Here is a 20,229-nt window from a genome sequence, read left to right on the forward strand (position 1 = left end):
TGAGTAGAATGACACAACTCTTGATTCTTGTCTCTGGAAAACAGGGTTTGGTATAAATTGATTACCATTTGGCTTCACTATGGGTCTTTTCTCCAGCCCTAAACTTGGAGATTCTGGATTTTATTCTAATCTTGGGCAAAGAGTAGCGGTGGAAGTACATTCTCCTTTGCAGAGGGTTATGGGGCTTTAGCAAGACAATGTCTACGCAAAATGATGCCTGTAACTATTTATAAAATCACAGCCAAAGAATTAGAGCAATTAGGAATGTGACCAAGGCACTTTCTTCACACCTGGGGGCAAAACCACACTGCAGGATGATTTTAGCTGTAGCATTCAGACAAATAAAATCAGTCAAGGGCCAGCCACGTGCCAGCAAGAATGGCAGAAACCCAGAATTTAAGCATGTTACACACGTTTTGTTGTTGTTATAAAATGTATCTGTGAATTATGTGACCCTCCTTCCTTAAACCTGGGAAGACCTTTATGACTATGCTGACCAACAGAATAAGCAAAAGTGACCCTACACAACTTCCAAGGCTAGTCATAAAAAGGCAGGAACTTTGCCTCATTTGCTCTTGGAAGGCAGTGTCTGTGCTGTGAGGAAGCCTGGACAGCTACTTGGAGAGAACACACATAGGTGTTCCAGCTGGCAGCCTCTGTTCGGGTCCCACCTGACAGGCAGCATCAACGGCCAGTCTGGGAGTGAATGGGGCTTTGGATGATTCTAGAGCCCAGTTACTGAGTCACCCCCAGCCTTCAGGTTTTTCCAGCTGAAGTCACAGTTTTCATGGAGCAGAGACAAGCCATCTCCACTGCATCTTTTAAAATTCCTGACCCACAGGAACCGTGAGCATAATGATGGTTGTTTAATACTACTAAGTTTAGACGCATTGTTTCATAGCAAAAGCAACTGAACACAACTCCATGAAGTTTGACCACCGCTGCTCAAAGAATGTATTCACGAGGGAGCTTGGGTCTTGTAGGATTAGCTCAGTTAGAGGTTACATCCGAAACAGTCAAGGAATGGGTCTGTCACTGGGCATGATGAGGAGCTTACGGTCACACATTTCCCCAGTGGTATCTAGAAGTTGTGATTTCTTTCATGACACTCATGTAAAGAGCAGCTAGGTACGCAGGAAAGGGAGACTTGGATTTACATATAAATACAAGACAAGAACATTAAGTATGAGCCTTGAAAGAAGAGCATTTCCTTGGAAAGCCATGAACTTGAGGAGCTGATTATTGGGTTCCAGAGCAGCCCAACCTAGAGAATAATAACCCGGCATTGACTCAGAGGTTGGGCAGTGACCTCTAGTTTTTGCTTACTGGACAGGTCACGGGAGTAAGTGTGACCATGAGCTGCCAAGAAATGAGACTTTGGTTGACTCACCATGACCTTTTCCCCATCTTGGTCTGTAGAGAGAGCCCTATAGAGACAGCCATCTTCATCATGCAGAAAGCATAAAAGTGAACTGGACTTGAGGGAAATGGTGAAAAGCGATTTTCTAAGCAGAAGTCATGAGACTGGATTGTGTGGGAAAACGGTAGCACGTGTGCAGGGGTGCTAAAGAGCACGGTGGGTAATTCAGTATCATTTGTGCAATATCCGAGTAAGCCAGTTCGACGTGGCTTCTTCCCCTGCAGCACATAAGCTCTGTCTCCTGGAGGCTCCTTAGTCACCTCATTTAATTGGGATTTAACCTGCGGCTGGACTCAGAATATGAACCATAATTCAGACAAAGAAGTAAAACTTTACATTAATAGCTTTTTAAAAATACTATGCGAGTATTTTTTATTCAATACCAGCGGGGCACCTGCCTCAGGCAAATATGTGCAATTTCATACTTCATAAAATATTTAAACATCTTTTAAATTACTTCTGAAAGAATTTATGTTTGAAATTCCCTTTCTTGATAATATAATGACTGGCTGCTTAAGAATTTGGTATAAACAAGAACAGAAGTCCTATAGGGATATTTGTTTATTAGGTTTCTCTGCCAATTAATCTTGTAGTTTGAAACTATTTCAGCTGATTGGCCCAAACTGACTAGTGTTTTGGTTTAGTCACATTTCTAGAATCAGGCATTAAATTTTATTTGTATTTGGGTACATAGTCCTCTTAGAAAAGACTTAAAAAAAAAAAAAAGATGAGATCATTCAAGCTAACAGGTAATGTCTATGGGTTTGAAATTGAAATCTTACCACACATATCAAATTAATTTAATATTAGTATTTGATTTTACTTATTCCTTACCAATAAATTTCTAAAGGGATCATGCCTTAAGCAGAAGGAAATAGGGATAGTTCCATCAGGTAATTTAATCACAATCCAGTGAAACTTCTCTTGTAAAGTGACCCAGAATTTACCGAATGAGACTTTACGAAAACACAAATCACTGGGTAGATGTCTCCAAGCAGAATAACAACCTCTAGTAGAGGGTATAGTACTAAATTCAGATTAATGGATTCTTATCATAGGAAGTGGGAAAAAGGCATGTGGAGATAAATTAGTAATTGGAAATATTAAAATTTTATAAACATATAAATATTTGGCCATTCTGAAAAGTTATGGATCTAAATCTTATATTTATCATTTCTTTATCACTGCAGTTAAAATCCTGATCCCTCAGGATATTTGGGGGTGAGGGGGTGCTCACTATAACCAGCAACAGATATAAGGGGAAGTCTTGAGCTGTAGAAGAACATAAAGTCAGAAAGTCCTGGGTTCCATTCCTGGCTCTGATAGTTACTTGGGTTTAACATGAACAAGTTACTTTAACCTTTCTGGGTCTCAATTTCTTAATCTTTAAAATGGAAATATCAATGCTACCTACTATTATGAGGTTTCAATGAGATAACTATTTCTTACACTTAGGGTCCAGATAGAACACAAGGCTATTTCTCTCTCTACAGTCTGACTACTTCAAATCCATGTTCACCCCTTCATCTTTCTAAACTACTGTTATTATTCTATTTCTTTTTTACTCAAAGACCATCAGTAGCATGTCATTACCTATAATGTAAATTTCAAACTCACTGCTGTCTGGCCTCAAGCTTCTTCTTCAGACTTACTGTGTATACTTCCGACAACCCTCTTGTACACCAGATTTTAATTACATTTGTAATTACTTAAATCATACTTTTCAACTCATTCTGCTGTCCTACTTACAATAACTCACTCTGATATTTGTTCAGAGGAAACACAGCCATGTTCCATGGCTCAGACCCAGTGATCTTATGTCCTTATCTGACTGCCCTGTTGACAATGTCCATTTCTTTTTTTTTTTTTTTCTTTTTAAGGTTTTATTTATTTGAGAAAGAAAGACAGAGCACAAGCAGCGGGGAGCTGTGGACAGAAGTAGAAGCAGGCTCCCCGCTGAGGAGAGCCAGATGCAGGACTCAATCCCAGGATCCCAGGATCGTGACCCAAGCCGAAGGCAGACGCTTAACTAATGGAGCCACCCAGGTATCCAACAATGTCCTCTTCTGAGTACCTACGTTTGACAGCCTGTCAGTGAACCATGGACTCCCTAGAATTGTGGACATAAATGACTATTTCTGTGTCTTATCTCACTTAATTGTAATCTCTCTGAGGACAGGGATCATGTTTTATATAATTTTTCACATACATAATATCAGCAAGGATCTTGCACATAATTTGCACTTTGAATAAATATCTGTTGAAATACCCACTAGCTTGGGTTATCCACTGGCACAGTTGATGCAAAAAAAAAAAAAAAAATTCCTGTATTTGTTTCCAAAATATAACCTGTCTAGCAGTGTTAGAGCAGAGGTAAGCTCTCTGGAGATGATAGGCCCTTACCTTCAAAGACACAGGAGAGCAGCAATGGACTTTTCACCACAGGGAGAGAGTTCCATGTTCCTGGATGGCTGGAGCACAGTTAATCAGATTCTAAGGAAGACCCACGGCAACCCGACGGTGCAAAAACTGGTGAAGTCTGAAACCTAGGATTCCCCAGACAGTTAGGTAAGCATCACCTCCAGTAACAGCGGGCACGGATGCTTTCTGCTACAGAAATAGAAGTTGATGCAAGGGAAGAACAAAACCCCAGAACAACAACAACAAACCAATAGCAGGAGCTAGAACCAGACTCCTTACATCACGTTTTCACCCCCCCTGTGCGGAGGCCAATCTCCGGCCCTACAAACCTCTGTGACACCTGCTTAAAGCACACCCATTAAATAGTGGCATGGGTCATGTTTTAATGTATTGTTATATCCCTGGGACCTAACAGCTCCTGGCACACAGAAGCCACTCCAGAAGTGATGTTGTGAGTGAGGGAAGGACTATGTTCTTCCTTGCAAAATGTAAAGAATGAATGTACTTCATTTTCTGGAAGCCAGTGAGTAGGGTGCAATGAAGTGGAGATTCAATGTTTTAAGTCGAGCAAAATTTAATAAAAACAGAAGATTTTAAAGGCAGTCTTTGAGAAGAAGCCAAGGAGATTCTAGGCTTTGGAGATATCTTGTCCTGGGTACCTGTGCTGTCCCTGTTCCTCTAGGCTTTAGAGCAGGCCTCAAACTTAAGTGTGGAGTGAAGATGGGATATTGGGCTTCCTTTGGGCTCATCTTACCAAATCTTAGGAGAGTAGTTTGAGGGATGTATTCTTAAGTTCCCAACTGACTCCAGTACTAAGGCAGATGCTTCATTTGGGGAGGTTAGACTTGGAAGACCGACAGTTAGGTATGTTTCCATCAACTCATGCCAGAGGGGAAGTTCATATTCTGAATTCATGGGGGTTGGCCTCATTAATTTAAGACTAAAAATATTATCTCTTTTAAACAGAATTTCACAGTTATCTGCTTTCAGAGGTAAAGTCCATTTGGTTAGGAAAATCCTGGTTTAAAATTGCATCGTTTCCAACTGGCCCCTGTTGGACTTTCTCTCCTCTGATGGAAGTGCGGACATTCTAATTTCAGATCCACTATGATTATGGCCCTCCCTTAACTTCCACTTCATGTGATTCTCCAAACCTAGGTATTTTTAATCTTCCCCACAAGCGGTCAATCTATGGCATTGGACCATGTTGCCGATCCGCAGTGCCCTCTTGTTTCTTTTTTAGACGAAGGCACACTGAGCCCCAGGTAAGCTCCTGGCTTCGCGCTAAGCACTCCATGTGTGCAACAGCAGTTCACTTCCCAACAACTGCAGGAGGCAGACGTCACTATTATTTTTCCCTCTTTAGGTGAGGAAACAGGCTTACAGAGGCCATGGAATCTGCTCAAGATCAGACCGCGAATCCATGCTTGAACTAGGAACTGAACCCAGGTCCAGAAAACAGTGAAGTTCTTGCTTTTGTGCAATGCACACTGCATCTACGACTTTCAGAAAAAGCACAGCCTCCCCGAGCTAAAGAAAAATATGTCTGAGAGATTCTTCCTCTGATAAATCAAGGATCTGAAGACTTCATAACTCCCTTGTCAAATTATTAACATCAATCACAGAACATGGTAATTTATTTAAATGACTGATCATTGAGCACAGCCAGCTATAAACAAGAAATGGGTTCTGCTACGCTGATGGCTGCAGGGAAACTCAGAGCATCACGTATCTGTGTGTGGGCAGAGCAAAGCCAGTATCAACCCCCTGTGCAAGAAAGAAGTCAACAGAGCCTTAGGGTTCTGCTTTCGTTGCAGTAAGAGATTCTGACAAGCCACCATGGGCTTGGACACTCCTCCATCAAACAAGCTCCTTGCTTCTTCATTTACGTTCCCCCCTACAAATTCCACTTTATTTAGGACATGCAGCCTTTCCAAATAATAATCAACTATACAGAGTGCTTAACAATTTTCCAAGATCTTGACACCAGCCTTAGCTTAGCAACTGCCATTTTCCCTAGAATCCACCATCATCAGCAAGTTCAAACATTTAAAACAAAAGACTGATATCGACATTATCAAACAAAGCCCAAACATTTTAAAGGGATACATTTATGAAGTGTGTGTTCCTTTCACTTTTCAAGTCTTTCCAGACCAGGCTGCGCCAGGTAAGGCAACAGGAGAGCACAGGGCTCATCTTTTCTTTATCAGATCATCTGGGCACCACAACCTCAGGCTGCTTTCCTCCCCCTCACACTCCAACAATCTGCTGTGATTGCAGCAAGCTCTTCTAGGCCTCTAGCTCGCCAGCTACAACAGGGTAACCTGCCTCAAAGGCTGACTATCCATGTGAAATATCAGTCTTAGGCAGGAAGCCCAATTTATATTGGAAATTCGTAACTCTGAAAGCATAGGATTTATGACACTCAAAGTTGTCAAAGTCCCTGAGTCTATAGCACAATATCTTTCACTTTAAAAGGTTTTATTCTGATCATGATTACGGAAAATTACTCACTAAGGGTGAAACAATATTTATTACCTAAGTAAAAATGCAAAGCAAAATTTTTGACAATTCAGAAGGAAAGAAAAATACGAGGGAAAACCAGAGTTTGAAATGACCCTGATTAATTATATAGATTCACTCCTAGCACATCAACTACATAAAAGGGAAACATAAAATGAAACTCAGAGCTAGCTGATTTTGTCCATTTGAGAACCAGTTAAAAGTAAGACAAAAACCACAGAGTGGTTCATTATTCACATATCGTCGAGGAGTGATATTTATTATTCAAGAAAGACGAAGCAAATATGGTGATGCTTTGTGTCCGACTGAGGATAAAGACCTAGATCTTGCTTTGTGTGGGTCCTGTGTTCAGATCCATCCAGCCATCCTTATTAGGTATACCCCGACACTGCTAAGCTCCCTAGAATTGGGCATCCTTCCATTCGAACTGATCTCACATCGATTCTTCTTTTCCTTGATAATATTACTCAAAGTAGGAGCTAATATGATTCTCATTTGATAAATGAAGAAACTGAGGCACCAGGAAGTTAAATAAAATCATCCACAGTGACCAGATTAGGCTAGAGGTGTCCCAGCTCCCAGGCCTCCTGTCTTCTGGTTCCCGGAGGTTACTGTATAGGTCAAGTTTCTCTTTCTACTGGCAACATCACTATTCCACTTGAGACTCACACTGTTCCTGAGTCTTCAAGATTCATTTATCCCTGCAGAGGCCTTACAGCTGCATGTAATTCGTGTGTCGGGCTGTTTTATCTCCATGGGTTAGTCTACTTATGCTGGAGAAACAGCACTATCTATGCCATGGATTGTCCTTGGGAAACCCAGTGATTTGAGAAAACCTCAAACCATATGCAACCCAGCACCAAAAAGTTAATATTTTCTCCTTAAAAAATTCCCTCCCCTGAGCATTCATACAACACTGTCAGTTCATCAATCTCTTTATGTAAATAGCAGTCATGCAGCAAGGGAGGAGGTCTGTTTATTATTTTTGATCCTGTTTTGCTTCTGGCAAAATTTCACAAACAGCAGAAGTTGGCAGAACATCGATATTTTCTTCTGACTGGCTACTGTTCTCTAGGTACAAGTGCAGAGCACAACTGCAACTATTCTGCTCGACGGGCCTCGGCTGGGACCGAGGTCACATTGCAACATCTGGGGTGGGGGCGGAATCTCTGTACAGGACTTCTCTCCGGAAACAGAAACCCTGGTTTAATACTCGCTTTCCTTCCACTACAGAACTGCTGGATTTGAGATTTAGGTTCCAGAGAAGAAGACAAGTTTGACATAACTGCCAGCTTGCTTCTTGTCTTCAAAGCCTCCCTGTTAAGGTTATAGGGGTCACTGAGCTACGTGGGCCCTAAGAGCTCTGAGAAAACTTGTGGGAGCATGAGCATCCTGCCACCAGCACTTTCTAGGAAGAAAAGCAGCATTTTACAGGTCTGGGAGTAGGGAAAATGACTTTACCCTGGGGGTGGAGGAATCTGTCCTTTCCCCCTGTTACGCATATTCCTACCTAACCAAGCTAGATTCCTTGCCAAAGGCTGGAATGCTGCTGCCTTGACATTTACTTTGGACACAGCATTCCTGATAAGGTAGTTAGTATATGGAACGGTTGTTCCCAGTTGCTGCTGGTCTTGGAGGCACAGTGAAATCCTCCAACAACCTGAAGGGCGGGTGAGGAAGAGAGGCCAACCAGGCCTAAAATGATGGAAAAAACCAAAAGGAGCAACCTTCTTTGGTTCCAAGTAGACCATGACTACCTGTAATTATGAGGGTGATGGGGTTGCACAGTGGTGAATAATGTGGGCTCCTAGGTCATATAGACTTGAGTTCAAAGCCCACCTCTGCCACCTACTTGCTGGGAGACATTGGGAAGGTTATTTAACTCTGTAAGCCTCTGTTTACTCATCTGGAAGATAAACATAGTAAAACCCTGAGCTTCAGGCCTTGCCATATTTATTTTCCAGAGGAGTAAACTAAACTCTCGGGTCTTCATGAAAATGAAATCAAACACCAATATATGTAGTGTTGAAAATGGTCCCTGGTGTGTAATAGCGAACCCTCAAGAGAAGTAGCTATAGGTACAGGGTTGCTATTTTTAAAATGTCGTAAATAGGAGTGCCTGGGTGGCTCAATTAGTTAAGCATCAGCCTTCAGCTCAGGTCATGGTCCCAGGATCCTGGGATTGAGCCCCAGGATCCTGGGATTGAGCCCATGTCAGGGAGCCTGCTTCTCCCTCTTCTTCAGCCTGTCCTCCTGCTTGTGTGCTCTCTCTCTCATATAAATAAATAAAATCCTTTAAAAAAAATGTACATGTTTCAAAACCTAAAACGTGTGTTGTAAAATTTATAAAAAGTCCAATCACCATCCCCAGACCCAAATCCTTTATCCAAGTGCACAGAAGTGCTAGTAAACTATGTTGACAATTTGCCTCTCCATGACCAACCCCGACTCTCACTTTTCTTTTCACTTGGGTGAGTCAGTGGAAATGTTCTCCCAGACCCCCAGGCACAGCTGTATGGATTCACGCAGCCTGCAGGAGGCATGACTGACAGTTAATGAGCTGAAAAGAGCCTGTCTCAACGCCGCTGTGTCATTCCTGCATTCTGGAACAAAGCAGTAAGCTTCACAGAACACAAGCTGCCAATGTCTGGGGTCAGCTCTGCTAGAGTAACCATAGGTGGGAGGAGGAGACGAAGTTGACAGGAGAAACGTCAAGTGAACCAGGAACTGGAAAGCCTTCATCAGAAACTGAATTGCAAGCTAGAGGTGAGGAAGTACACGTCCTCTCAGCGGAGGAGGGAAAGGGAAAACCTGGCCTCTGAAACTAGTTAATGTTTAACAAATGCATTGCTCGCCGCCACGTTTCCTTATTCCATCAAGTGAGTCTCCGCTACTCTAGCCACTCAGGTAAATATGCTGTTCCACGCAACAACCCCAAGCAAAAATCTGTGTCCAAAGGAAGGACTCAGGAAAACAAGACTGGAAACATTTCAGAGTAGGGAAACTTGCATATATATTCATCAGGTGTCCGAAAGATTATAGGTGGCAAAGCTTGCTAATCGAAGATCATAATACCATTTGACACAAGGGTTCAAAAAGAGAACGCATCTGGAATTGCCCCACAAATCGTCCTACACCATACAAATCAAGGAGTTACTATTAGAAGAGTTTGCAGGGTTTCCAGGATGTCAGATGCGATATTTTATCATACCAAACTAGTCTTTTACGAAGTTTGAGATTAACATTTAAGTTACGCTGTATAAAGCGTATACTAACTGATATTTCTATCTTTGTGGAGGGGCCTCCTACATGGAGTTTCCTAAGACTAGATATATTCCATACATAAATAAATCAAAAAGAATCATGTTGATTTAATCCATTCAACTCTGTAAGAACACATTTCAGCAAAGGCTAATGATCACATACAAATGCAGCCTTTTCTAGCTGAAGAATTCAACAAAGATGAAGATTATTCCTCAATTAAAAGGAATGAAGTCCTAGAGGAAATGGGCAATGGAACTTTCTTAAATAATATGTTTGAATTAGTTTGGGAAAGGGTGCTGAGTGTTTACATTGCTAACTGGGTATTAAAAAGTTCATCTATACGGTACAGCATCTCTTTTTTAACTCTTCCACACAAAGACCGTTTAATACGGGAAAATTTCTACATAATTTCACAACAATCTCGAAGTTAACTTACCGGTTTAGAAAATCACAACAATTCGGGAGGGCGATTCAGATATCACGGTTCACCCATCAGGCACAGAGATCTAACTTGACTACTGGTTGATGATGCTTGTCTCAGGCCTTGCTCTCAGCCCCAACTGGTCACCTCCCTGGCCTTTTCCACTCTGGTTTATTTCTGATGAGATAGACCCATTCCTCCAGCTCTGCTGCCGGCCCTCAGCTTTAGAGTTTCCTACCCAGTGGTTCCAGGAGCCAGAAACATTTCCTGTCCAGAATGGCCTCTTTTAATTTGCCAGGAGGTGGGGATCGACCAGCATTGCTGTTTAACTATGAGCTGAAACTTGGCCTAAACCCATCATTTCAGGTCAGCACCAGGCAACTGAAAGTAACTTCTGTACATTCATTACTTAGTAGACGGATGTGACTAAATAAATGAAGAAAAGGAAACCATCTTTGGGAAAGGCGATACATTTCCTTAGAGTTTAAGATAAAAGGAAAAAAAAAAAAAAACCCACCCCAAAACCAAAAACCAAACCAAAACAACAACAGAAATAAAAACTCCTTTGTTTTACATTTTGTGAGGCTTTCTGAGGACACCAAAATGTGGCCGTATGTATGCCTGCCTTAGTAAACTTGGTATAAAGTGTATAGTTTGTTCTTCATTTGATAATGGAGTTCCTTGAAGGGCTATATATACATGGATGTTTGTTTAGTATACATCTTCTTTCTTATAACGAGCACTTAATATGTGCCAGGCACTGTACTGTGTTTCATTATATTACTGCATTTAATCTTGCAGTAACTCTGAGGTAGTAACAGCAGGTGGGACAGAGTACTAACGGGGAGGATGAGGATGTATGGGGAAGGGGTGTTAGTGGAACCTCCTACTCAAAAGCCATCCATGGTTGAAGTGAAGGTGATATGCTTACTAAGAGCTTGCTTTACACAACACATGCCTTTACAAAGGTCCCAAACAGTAAGGCTTTGCAATGGATTTCATTCTCTGTTTTGGGAAATTCATGGAGGAGGACATGTCTTATGTCCTTCAAAGCATCTTCGAGAGATTTAAATTCCTCTATTAAGAACTCTAGTCTTATGTAGGGGGGAATGGTTGGAAAACATTATCACTGGAACTGTGAGTCTCCCTTATTTCTTTTAGTGACTTTAAACATTACAAATAATACTGGGGTAGTAAAACTCTCAGAGAAAAATATGATTTTAGGACTACTGTACTTTTCCCTAGTGTGTCATTTGGAGAATACCAGTGAACCATGGATGTGAATTGCTGCTGTTCACGGACAGACGCTGAGTACTAGACCCAGGTTCTGCCATCCGTATGTGTGATTTTTAAAATTAGCTAGGAAGAGGAGACTTGGAACGCAGAAGAGAAGGTCTTCTTTAGTTCAAAATACTGACAGGTAAATCAGTTACTTGGGATTGCCTAGTTTCATTACAATCTCTACTCTTTTCCTCTACACTGTTGACCCTTGAATTTTATCAGAGTGTTAGAGAGGCAAGGCAGTGCAAACTACTGGTATTTTACTCAGCTCTGCCTCTGTCAGACACTTAAAATTGTCAGGATTCCTACACCTTGTGAGGGAAATTATTTGAGAGTCTACCCAGACTTTTATTGATTTCCTTCTTCTTCTTCTTCTTTTTTTTTTAAACAGCATTAGCGTGCTCTGTAATTTTCAGATATTTTGCAACTGGTCCCTTTAAATTCCTTTAGATTCTAAATTTAAAAGAGAGAGAGAAAGAGGTCAGGTCTTTTCAAACAACAGTATACAGATTGTCATGGTAATCTGTGAGTCTGTCCTGCCCTAGACTGCACGTTCTATAGTGATTGCTATGGTCTTGGGTAGCTTTACAACCTGGGGGTGCAGGCTAGACAGCAAGGCCAATTACCCACACATTCTGTTGTAACTTTATTTTACATTTTGTGGATTCTCTCCAAAAGTATCATTCATAATGCAAATGTTAACATGCTCTCTTTGACAGCACAAGGAAAAAATACCTTAAGAACATATTTGCAGGCTTCCTGAGAAACTTCTAAGTGGCTTATTCAACTAATTGAAACCAACTTGACCATTTAAAATGACCTAGTACCTATTAATTCACTTTACTCTGTCATACTGACAGAGACTTCACAGTAACCAAAGATACGTTTGGACCATGAAGTCAGAAATGGACTTGGAGGCACAGTTATCAGTGTCTGAGTCTGAGAGAGTCCAAAGCCCACGTCACCGATAGCCCAGGAGAATCTGGGCTGAAGAGTTTCCTGCTCCTTTCCTTTGGGACAGTGACTCCACTTCTCAGCAGTAATGGAATATCCTGAATTAGCTGTCATAATAGCAGACCCCTTTGGAATTTGCCCAGGGCTTCAGCTTTTATCCTGGGTTAGACAAATCCAGAGTCAAAAAACCATAATTTCTTCCTTCTGGCCCACCAGAACCTATCTTGTAGAGTTATTTGAAGACCGACTGCATTCTTGTTAGAATTATTAACTCGGCCCATACACCTAGTTCTTTGGTTTTCTGCTGGCAAAAGCGCAGGGGCCACCTAATCAGGTTAGAATCTTGTCTTGGTTGTTAATTTTTATAAAGAGATGTCCATCCTGTCTTTTCCCAGTTGATTTTTAGAATATATGGAGCTGGTCTTATTTGAAAACAAAAAGTACTTGCAATTTACTCTCCAAAATATAACCTCACACTATTTATTGCCCAATCCGTGCAAGAAATATAGTCAAAGAGAATAATCTGAATGAAGCCCAGGCCCTGAACCCTCCTAAATCAGTTTTTCCTAAATGTGTTCCCCAGGAAAAGTGGTTTAATAAGATGTCACTTCCTGGTATCCGGTGAAAATTGGCTTTATGATGAAATATACCAGTCTAAACAAAGTTAAATGACTTTCTGCAGATTTCTCCGAGACTTTCCTAAGTGTGAATTTCCAAAAAGGGAAAGAGGATATAGCATTTCCCAACTTACTTGACCACAGAAACATTTTCCCCCTGAACATCTAACAGGACTAGTCTTCTGTGAAGCCAACTGAGAAACTGTTTCTAGATAGTCTCCATACTATTTAGAGATTAAGCCAGGGAACAGAGTGCTCACCTGAACCTCCTTGTTCTGAGCCACTCACCCCAGGCCCATATAGTTTTATTGAATTATCATTTGTTGTTATGCCTCCGGTTCACTGTGGATGCTATAGGAAACTTGCAATTCAATTTACCATAGGAATGTTTAATTCGTCTACTACATCTCGTAGCATTCCCTTTATGAGATTTATATGAGAAACTGCTCCTCATATATCAAGTTCCTGGGAGGAAATTCTCCCAAACATCAGGTCCCAGGAAAAGCTGTGTTAGTAGGCTTTTACCATGGACATGACAAATCTTTCCTGATCATACTCTCCTCTTGGCTTACATCAGGGAAGCTCGGGCTAAATGTATAGCCCACTTTTAGTAATTATTCAGTGCCTTATGTTTCATATTTTTCTGTAATATCTCTCCCTACCTTTATCTTATTAATTAACCTATATTTTTCTTTACATTAGATTTATCTTTTTATAACCTTTATTGAGTCGAATATTCTTTTATCCAACTACTTCAAACCCTTTAGGTAATGCATGAGAATGTAAATGAAAATATGTTGTCTTTACCCACACCAAAATCATATTCAGACTGCCCCTGAGGAGACAGAACATGATTTTCTCATGATCCTTCATTCAAATGCCATCTATGCATTTCACGGTCTCCCATTGTCCTGTATCTTCTTCCTTAGACTTGCCAGTGGGTGCTCATACCTCAGGAAACGCAGAGACAAGCTGCAGCCTCATGAATGACCTGCCTCTGTTAAATCCCAACAGATATACTGCCTTTTGTATGAAGGTTTACCAGAACCCACTCACCATTTTCTCTCTAAGTTTGCTTGAATCACCAACTGGTGTCGCTTAGACTTAGAAGACTCAGAAGCACTGCCCATGATTAGGTGACTAAGGGAATGAGGAACCTTGCTTTATAGGAGTTGACCAGGGTCCAGAATTTACATAGAATTAAAGCGCTGACTTTGGGGAAAAGATGAGAAAAACATGAATCTCTCTTCACTTAAAGTAATATCACAAAATCCAAATTTGGCAACTGCCTGCATCTGGGATGTGTGTTTATAAAATCAGAGCTAATAAAAGCAGTGACGTGCAGCTTTGGATGTCTCAATTTAGTTAACATTAAACGCTCAGCTCTTATGTGTGTACAAGCATATCACTCTTTGCTAATTTCTCTCCAGTATTTATTTCTGAACTGCTCACATTTTTAATATTTTCATATGTGATAACTTTAAAAATGTTACTCAAAGTTCACTGACTTAATTCACTGAACAGATTTTCCTGTAACTTTCGGTTACACAGTATCCTTTGTGGACAGGCCCCTTCGGTCACCAGCAGGGAACAGAAAGAGGGCTCTGATTCACAAACTGTGAATTTCCGACAGTTGTCACTTTTTAAAGAAAGAACTTGAGCAATACGGAACTGATGCGTTCTCCCCATTTTCGTGTTCCATCTGTCTTTCTGTCAGTGCATCCATGCTCCGTTTCTGAAAGTAGTTGGGGAAGAAAGTACTGGACACAGAGAAAGGGCAATTCCCAAAGAATGATTAATTTATTATTAAATGATTGTTTAATTTCCGTGGACGCTCTCCAGTTGATGGGGGGCCCACCCACCAGGATGAGCAAGGCCACCACTCAGGTCGGGCAAATTCCCAAGATGCCATTTGACCTGATGGAGTAATGAGAGAGCCAGCACATCACCCATGGCCCAATTCCATTCACTGGGAACGTAAGGAAGGCAGTTTATTCTACTATAGTTAAGTTCAGCTCAGGTGCCATCTTTAAAAAGAGTCTCAGATTAAAACTCAATGAAAATGCAAATCCGACTTTCCCTAATTTCTCTAGTTGCAAAAATTTTCCACATTCTGTATTTTCTATCAAGAGCAGAAGTCTTTTTTTGTGACAGTAGGTGTGTCGCACACGCACACACACACTCACACAGACGGACATACTCGGATCCTTTACGGTCCCCACAATAAGCTGGGTATTGCAATAACTCCATTTCACAGCCCTGGATTCCGGCGAAAGAAAGGTTTTTACAAGTTGCTTCATAATTATGGGTGATAATGACATTTACATAGTCCACAAGACTGGACATCTTAACATTCCTATTAAATTGATAATAAGAGCATTAAACAGGTATCAAAGAAACATGTCCAAGTAGATATGAATGACATAATAAGAAAAATGTAAGTAAGAATTGTCTCTCTTTCTTAAAAGAGCACCTGTGATCATGAATCCTAGAATTTTAGAGATGATGGGAACTTCTCGTTTATTTAACCCAAACCCTTTATTTTATGGAAGAAGGAAAGAACGCCCAGAGAAGTTGTGACTTGCCCCAGAGCACACAATTAATTAGTGACAGCTGTAGAACTAAAATCTGATTTTCGTCTTACCTTGAAATCCTTGACCAGTTGTAGAAAAATTATAAGCCACTGGTTTATTCCACATTAGAAAGTTGCTCTATTTCCTTTTTCAGCTTCTATTACTTTAGGTTTAAGTTTCTGTGCTTTGCACCCTCTTGTTCAAGGAATTACTGACTCAACCACAGAGAGGACTTGAGGACCAGAAAAAAACCTGAGAAATCACAGACTGACCATTTCATTTTCTCATCAAGGAGCGAAGGCCCAGTGAGGTTCTGAAATTTGCCACAGTAAAAGCATGCGAGAGTGTCTACTAAGAGCCTGTACCCCGGTCTCCTTTTTTTCTGATTCGGTGAACTTGACTGTAATGGTGTCCATATCATGCCGTTTTAAGCATTTAAAATAATTTTTAAAAAAATGTTTCAATAGGAAGACAAGTTCTTTCACAAAGCAAATAATCACATTCATGTATTTGCTTAGATTTGGTCCGAACAGCATGTGTGTGAGTAGATAGGCTTTCCGCATGGTGCACACGTAGGCAACACACCATAGCCACCAAATAATGACATGAGATCCCAGTTCTCCCTTCCTGTGGCCTAACATGCTCTTCTTCCACCTCCCCAGCATCCTCCCTCCTGTCCATTCCCAAGCGCCTGCTAGTGAGGGACATAAAGACCATTATTATTTCCATTCTCTCCATACAACAATTTCCCCATTGATTCAGTGAGATTGTGGGGTAGCGATTATGGGCAGTATGACTTATGATAAACTTTCACTTTGCAAAACAACACGCTATTTTCAAATTCTCTTTTAAATGGACTCTAAATTCCAGGACTATAAAGAAGGCTAGAGAAATGATGCATGTTGTTTTGGAGCATGCCATAAGATGAGCAAGTTTAGATTCATCCTGGGTTTGAGCAACTAATTCTGATCCTATGCATCATCAAAGATTCCTTTATTTCTCCTCTTTGTTTTTCCTTCTCCTGAGTGTATCCGCCGTTGAATCATGTCCATGCCATTCAATGATTAGCTCACTGTAATGAGGTCAGTGGGGAGCAACTTACTCTTGTTTGCACTCTTCCCAACAGCCAGGAGAGATTATGGTCATAAGTAATGCCCCAAATTATATTAATACAATGCTAAATTTTCCTTGAAAGACTGACAGTAATGTAAAGAATTTTGCTGATACTGCTGTCATTTCGATACTGATATGTGAATTACAAAAAATAATGGTGTGATTAATTTAATACACACTTGATAAGCTTTCATTGAATGATTAGTAAAATAACTTGACATCATGCACTCCTGGACACTAAATGTTCAAAGAAAGTAAAACACACAGTGCTTTGCTTCCATCAGCGAAATAAAACCTGACTGGAAATTGTGAGTGATTAATTCTGATTCTGTCAAATGGCTCATTGCAGCATCCTAAGTAGAAAAGACTGAAATGTGTTTGGCATATGACAGACTCCAAAATCAATGACAGGTCTAACACTTTAACACTCATTGTAAAAACCAAACACAGTTTAGTGTATCAAAGAGCATGGGCTTCAGAGTTATATTCAAACACCAGCTCTTACTACGTAACCTGAGAGAAGTTACTTGACCTCTACGTGCCTCTGTTTTCTCACCCTTAAAATGGGTATAATAATAGTTCGTACTCCTGGGATCTTCTTTTTTTTAAAAGAGTAAAATAAATTGAAATATATATATATATATGTGGCTCTCAGAGCAGTGCTTGAAACATTATAAATGCTCAATCAATATTCTCTACAATGAGTGTGAAGCAATCTAATAACACAGTAAACCCAATAAAATCGTTTTGCTTCTGCTTTCATATGGCTTACTATACTACTGTATGGTATCAACAAATGATGAGTTCCCAATCACTGGACTGTTGGAATTCCTTCAAGTCTCCCCATGATCTTCATTATCACTCTTAATTTCTGGCCATTCATTGACTTCAGACATCCCATTGCTCAACACAGAAAGGTGACAATTTTCACATTTTCCATGCAGGCAAATGAAACATAGACTCAGAATATACTTTCAATGATCATGCATGTGTTCATAATTTCAAATCCTCAATAGGAATATAACCTTCATCCCAAAAGAATATCCAGAATTTTAATGAAATCAATTATTATAAACACATTTAAGAAGATCCACAAAGCAATTTCAAACTCTTTCTATATGCAGTGTTTCCAACATGATACACTTTATATGCATGCCAAGGAACATTTACCAAGTATAGATTACAAAACATCGTCAAACAGTTGTCAAGCCCCTACGTCCATAGTGATGATGGCATCTGGTAAAGTACCATTGTCAGAAATCTCTAGAGCTAAAATGAAGCTGGTTTTTATTCTAAGCCTAAGGTATTTTTAAATCAAGCCACAGGGAAATAATTACTTTTGTTTCTATTCAATCAAGACCTGCACACAGAGTTTATGGAATGACATAATATCCTTCCTGAAATCAGACTGGTATGTAGGACCAGTATCCTTCACACATAACCAGTTCCTGAACCTTTACAAACAAATCCTAATTTCCAAGGAAACAATCTCATCAACTCCTACTCGCGAGAATACATATTGTTCCTTTTGAAAACATTACAATAAGATTTTCACGATTACAAACCCCAACTTCCCTTCTAAAATTCAATATAATCTTAAATTCATTTATTTAAATGGAAATTGTATTTGTATAATGGCTCTAGAAATTCCTGGTAAATTCTGTATCACCAATATAACAATTTAGTTATTTGTTTGTTTTAGTCGGGGAGGAGGGTGGCCGTAAACTTTGTAAACTTATTGTAATCATGTGGGTATTATGTGGGTGTCTTTTAAATGAGGACCAGTTAGGGGCTTCCTAGGAATGTTCATTTTCAAGCTTCTACAGACCTACTCTAAGATAAGGAACATGTTTGAACTATTTTGGGAGAATGATGAGTTTTAGTGACATCCAGACTGTTGATCTAATTTACTTTTACTTACTAACTTTTTTTGCAGAGAATAAAAAGGAACATCTAGCAGCTCGTAACCAGTATCCTCTTCTCTCTGCCTCAGGAAACTGGTCCTACTAAGCACAGGTCATAAGCTTTGTTTTGAACTTAACAGACACTTTTATCCTTGACCAGAAAAACAACATCAACAAATCAGAGGCAACTACTGACCTAAACACACAAGCAGAGGATGCGATCCTGGTTGTCAGCCCAATGGCCTGAAGAACAGATTTCTAACTTTCCCTTGTCACTAAGAGTGTTCTGAAGAATCTGGGCAGGGCTCAAGTCAGTTCCCTTCTATCCCCCAATTAAATAAACAAGTGTCCAAGTTTTAAATGTTAAAGTGTGAGCAACCTGCAGAAAAGTTCCTAAAATACACACTGAGTAAACCTGTCTGGTTTATTGCGACGGCACGCGCAAATTCTGGAAACAGATGATACCCGGTCCTACCGTGAAGTTTTCTGTGCACTTTATGTTGAAGTATGTGGCAGCGAAGTGCTGTCACTGCTTAAATCTGCTGCCTGAAGTTCTAAAAGTTACATGCAGCGTGGCATAGAAATCCAATGTATTGTAAAGTGAAAACAACAATGTAAAAACAACAACAACAACAACAAAACTGGGTTAAGCACGAAATAGAGACAAAAATCAGAATTAGCAACAGCCTGCCACTACCGGCCACTCACCTTGTTGAATTTTAGTCACTAGCTGATGGCGTGCTAGAATCCGGCTCATCCTGTAAGGAGAGCGTCTCGCAGTCTGATCAAATCGCAAGTACATCTCCTGGCCCTCAGGTGTCATGGAATTGAGATAGTAGCAGCCTGAAGCTGGGGTCCTGGGGCCCTGACTGAACATCTCGGCAGATTTTCCTTTTGCCACCTCACTCTGCCCTGTGGCTGTTTCCGTCTGTCTCCTGTCTCAGTCAAAGAGCAAGGCACCCAGCCCAGCAGCGCTGCACCGACCAGGCGATTTTTAAAAAGAAAAAGGAGTGCCAAGAGCCACAACTCAAGAATTCCAACCCCCCGGCCTTCACGTGACCCCGGGCAGCCAATCCGAGGGAGAGAGGAGGACGGGCGCGTACAGAGTCAGCCCCAAGCCCCGAAGCCAGGCAGTTCCAGCCCCTAAGATCCCCCCGCGGTGCTGAAGGCAAAGGCAAGCATCTGAGATGCGGCAGAGCTGACCAAGCGCTGAGAAGCAGCACTCCCTGAAAGAGTTAAAAAGAGAAGGGTAAAAGAAAAGGCAATAGAATTAAAAGTCAGTCCTGGGCATAGATTTCCTTTCCGGCTGTTAAAAGTTAGAGAAAGCACATTTGCATTCTCCAAGGCAGCTGCCTGCCAGGTAAAAAAAAAAAAAAAAAAAAAGGGTGTGATAAACGTCTTAAATGAAAAACTACTTCAAAAAAGCATAAACACCTGAGTATGTTGTCACCCTGCATTACAAAGAAATGAATCAAATAAAGCTCTTCCAAGGAAAAATAAACTTTCAAGTGCTTTAACACCCAGAGTACAAACACTACAGATTCCTGACCTGCAGTGGGGAAGCTGAGAGCTCTTACAGATGACTGGGAGAGGCAAAGGGCAGAAGCAAACATATTGTGAAGTACCTGTTCCCCTGTAATCTTTGTACTTTCCCAATTTTTAATCACCAAGAGACGAAATTGTTATGAAGTACCTTTCCCATTTAAGACACTGCCCTGAATCACTGTAAAGACTCAAC

The 20,229-nt window shown here is 40.7% G+C and overlaps 1 protein-coding gene across 1 annotated transcript in view; it reads right to left on the reverse strand.

Moving 5' to 3' along the window:
- Positions 1–19,449, reverse strand: part of LOC111158576 (StAR related lipid transfer domain containing 13) — a 179,132-nt gene extending 159,683 nt beyond the window's left edge. Inside the window, exon 1 of the mRNA XM_022520697.1 lies at positions 19,200–19,449. Within this exon, the coding sequence (XP_022376405.1) occupies positions 19,200–19,368 (169 nt within the window). The 5' untranslated portion in view covers positions 19,369–19,449. The remainder of the gene's footprint in view (positions 1–19,199) is intronic.
- Positions 19,450–20,229: the final 780 nt, after the last annotated feature.

The sequence above is a fragment of the Enhydra lutris genome, unplaced genomic scaffold (assembly GCF_002288905.1).
Source record: "Enhydra lutris kenyoni isolate GAN:26980312 unplaced genomic scaffold, ASM228890v2 scaffoldscaffold60, whole genome shotgun sequence".
Taxonomy (NCBI): Eukaryota; Metazoa; Chordata; class Mammalia; order Carnivora; family Mustelidae; genus Enhydra; species Enhydra lutris.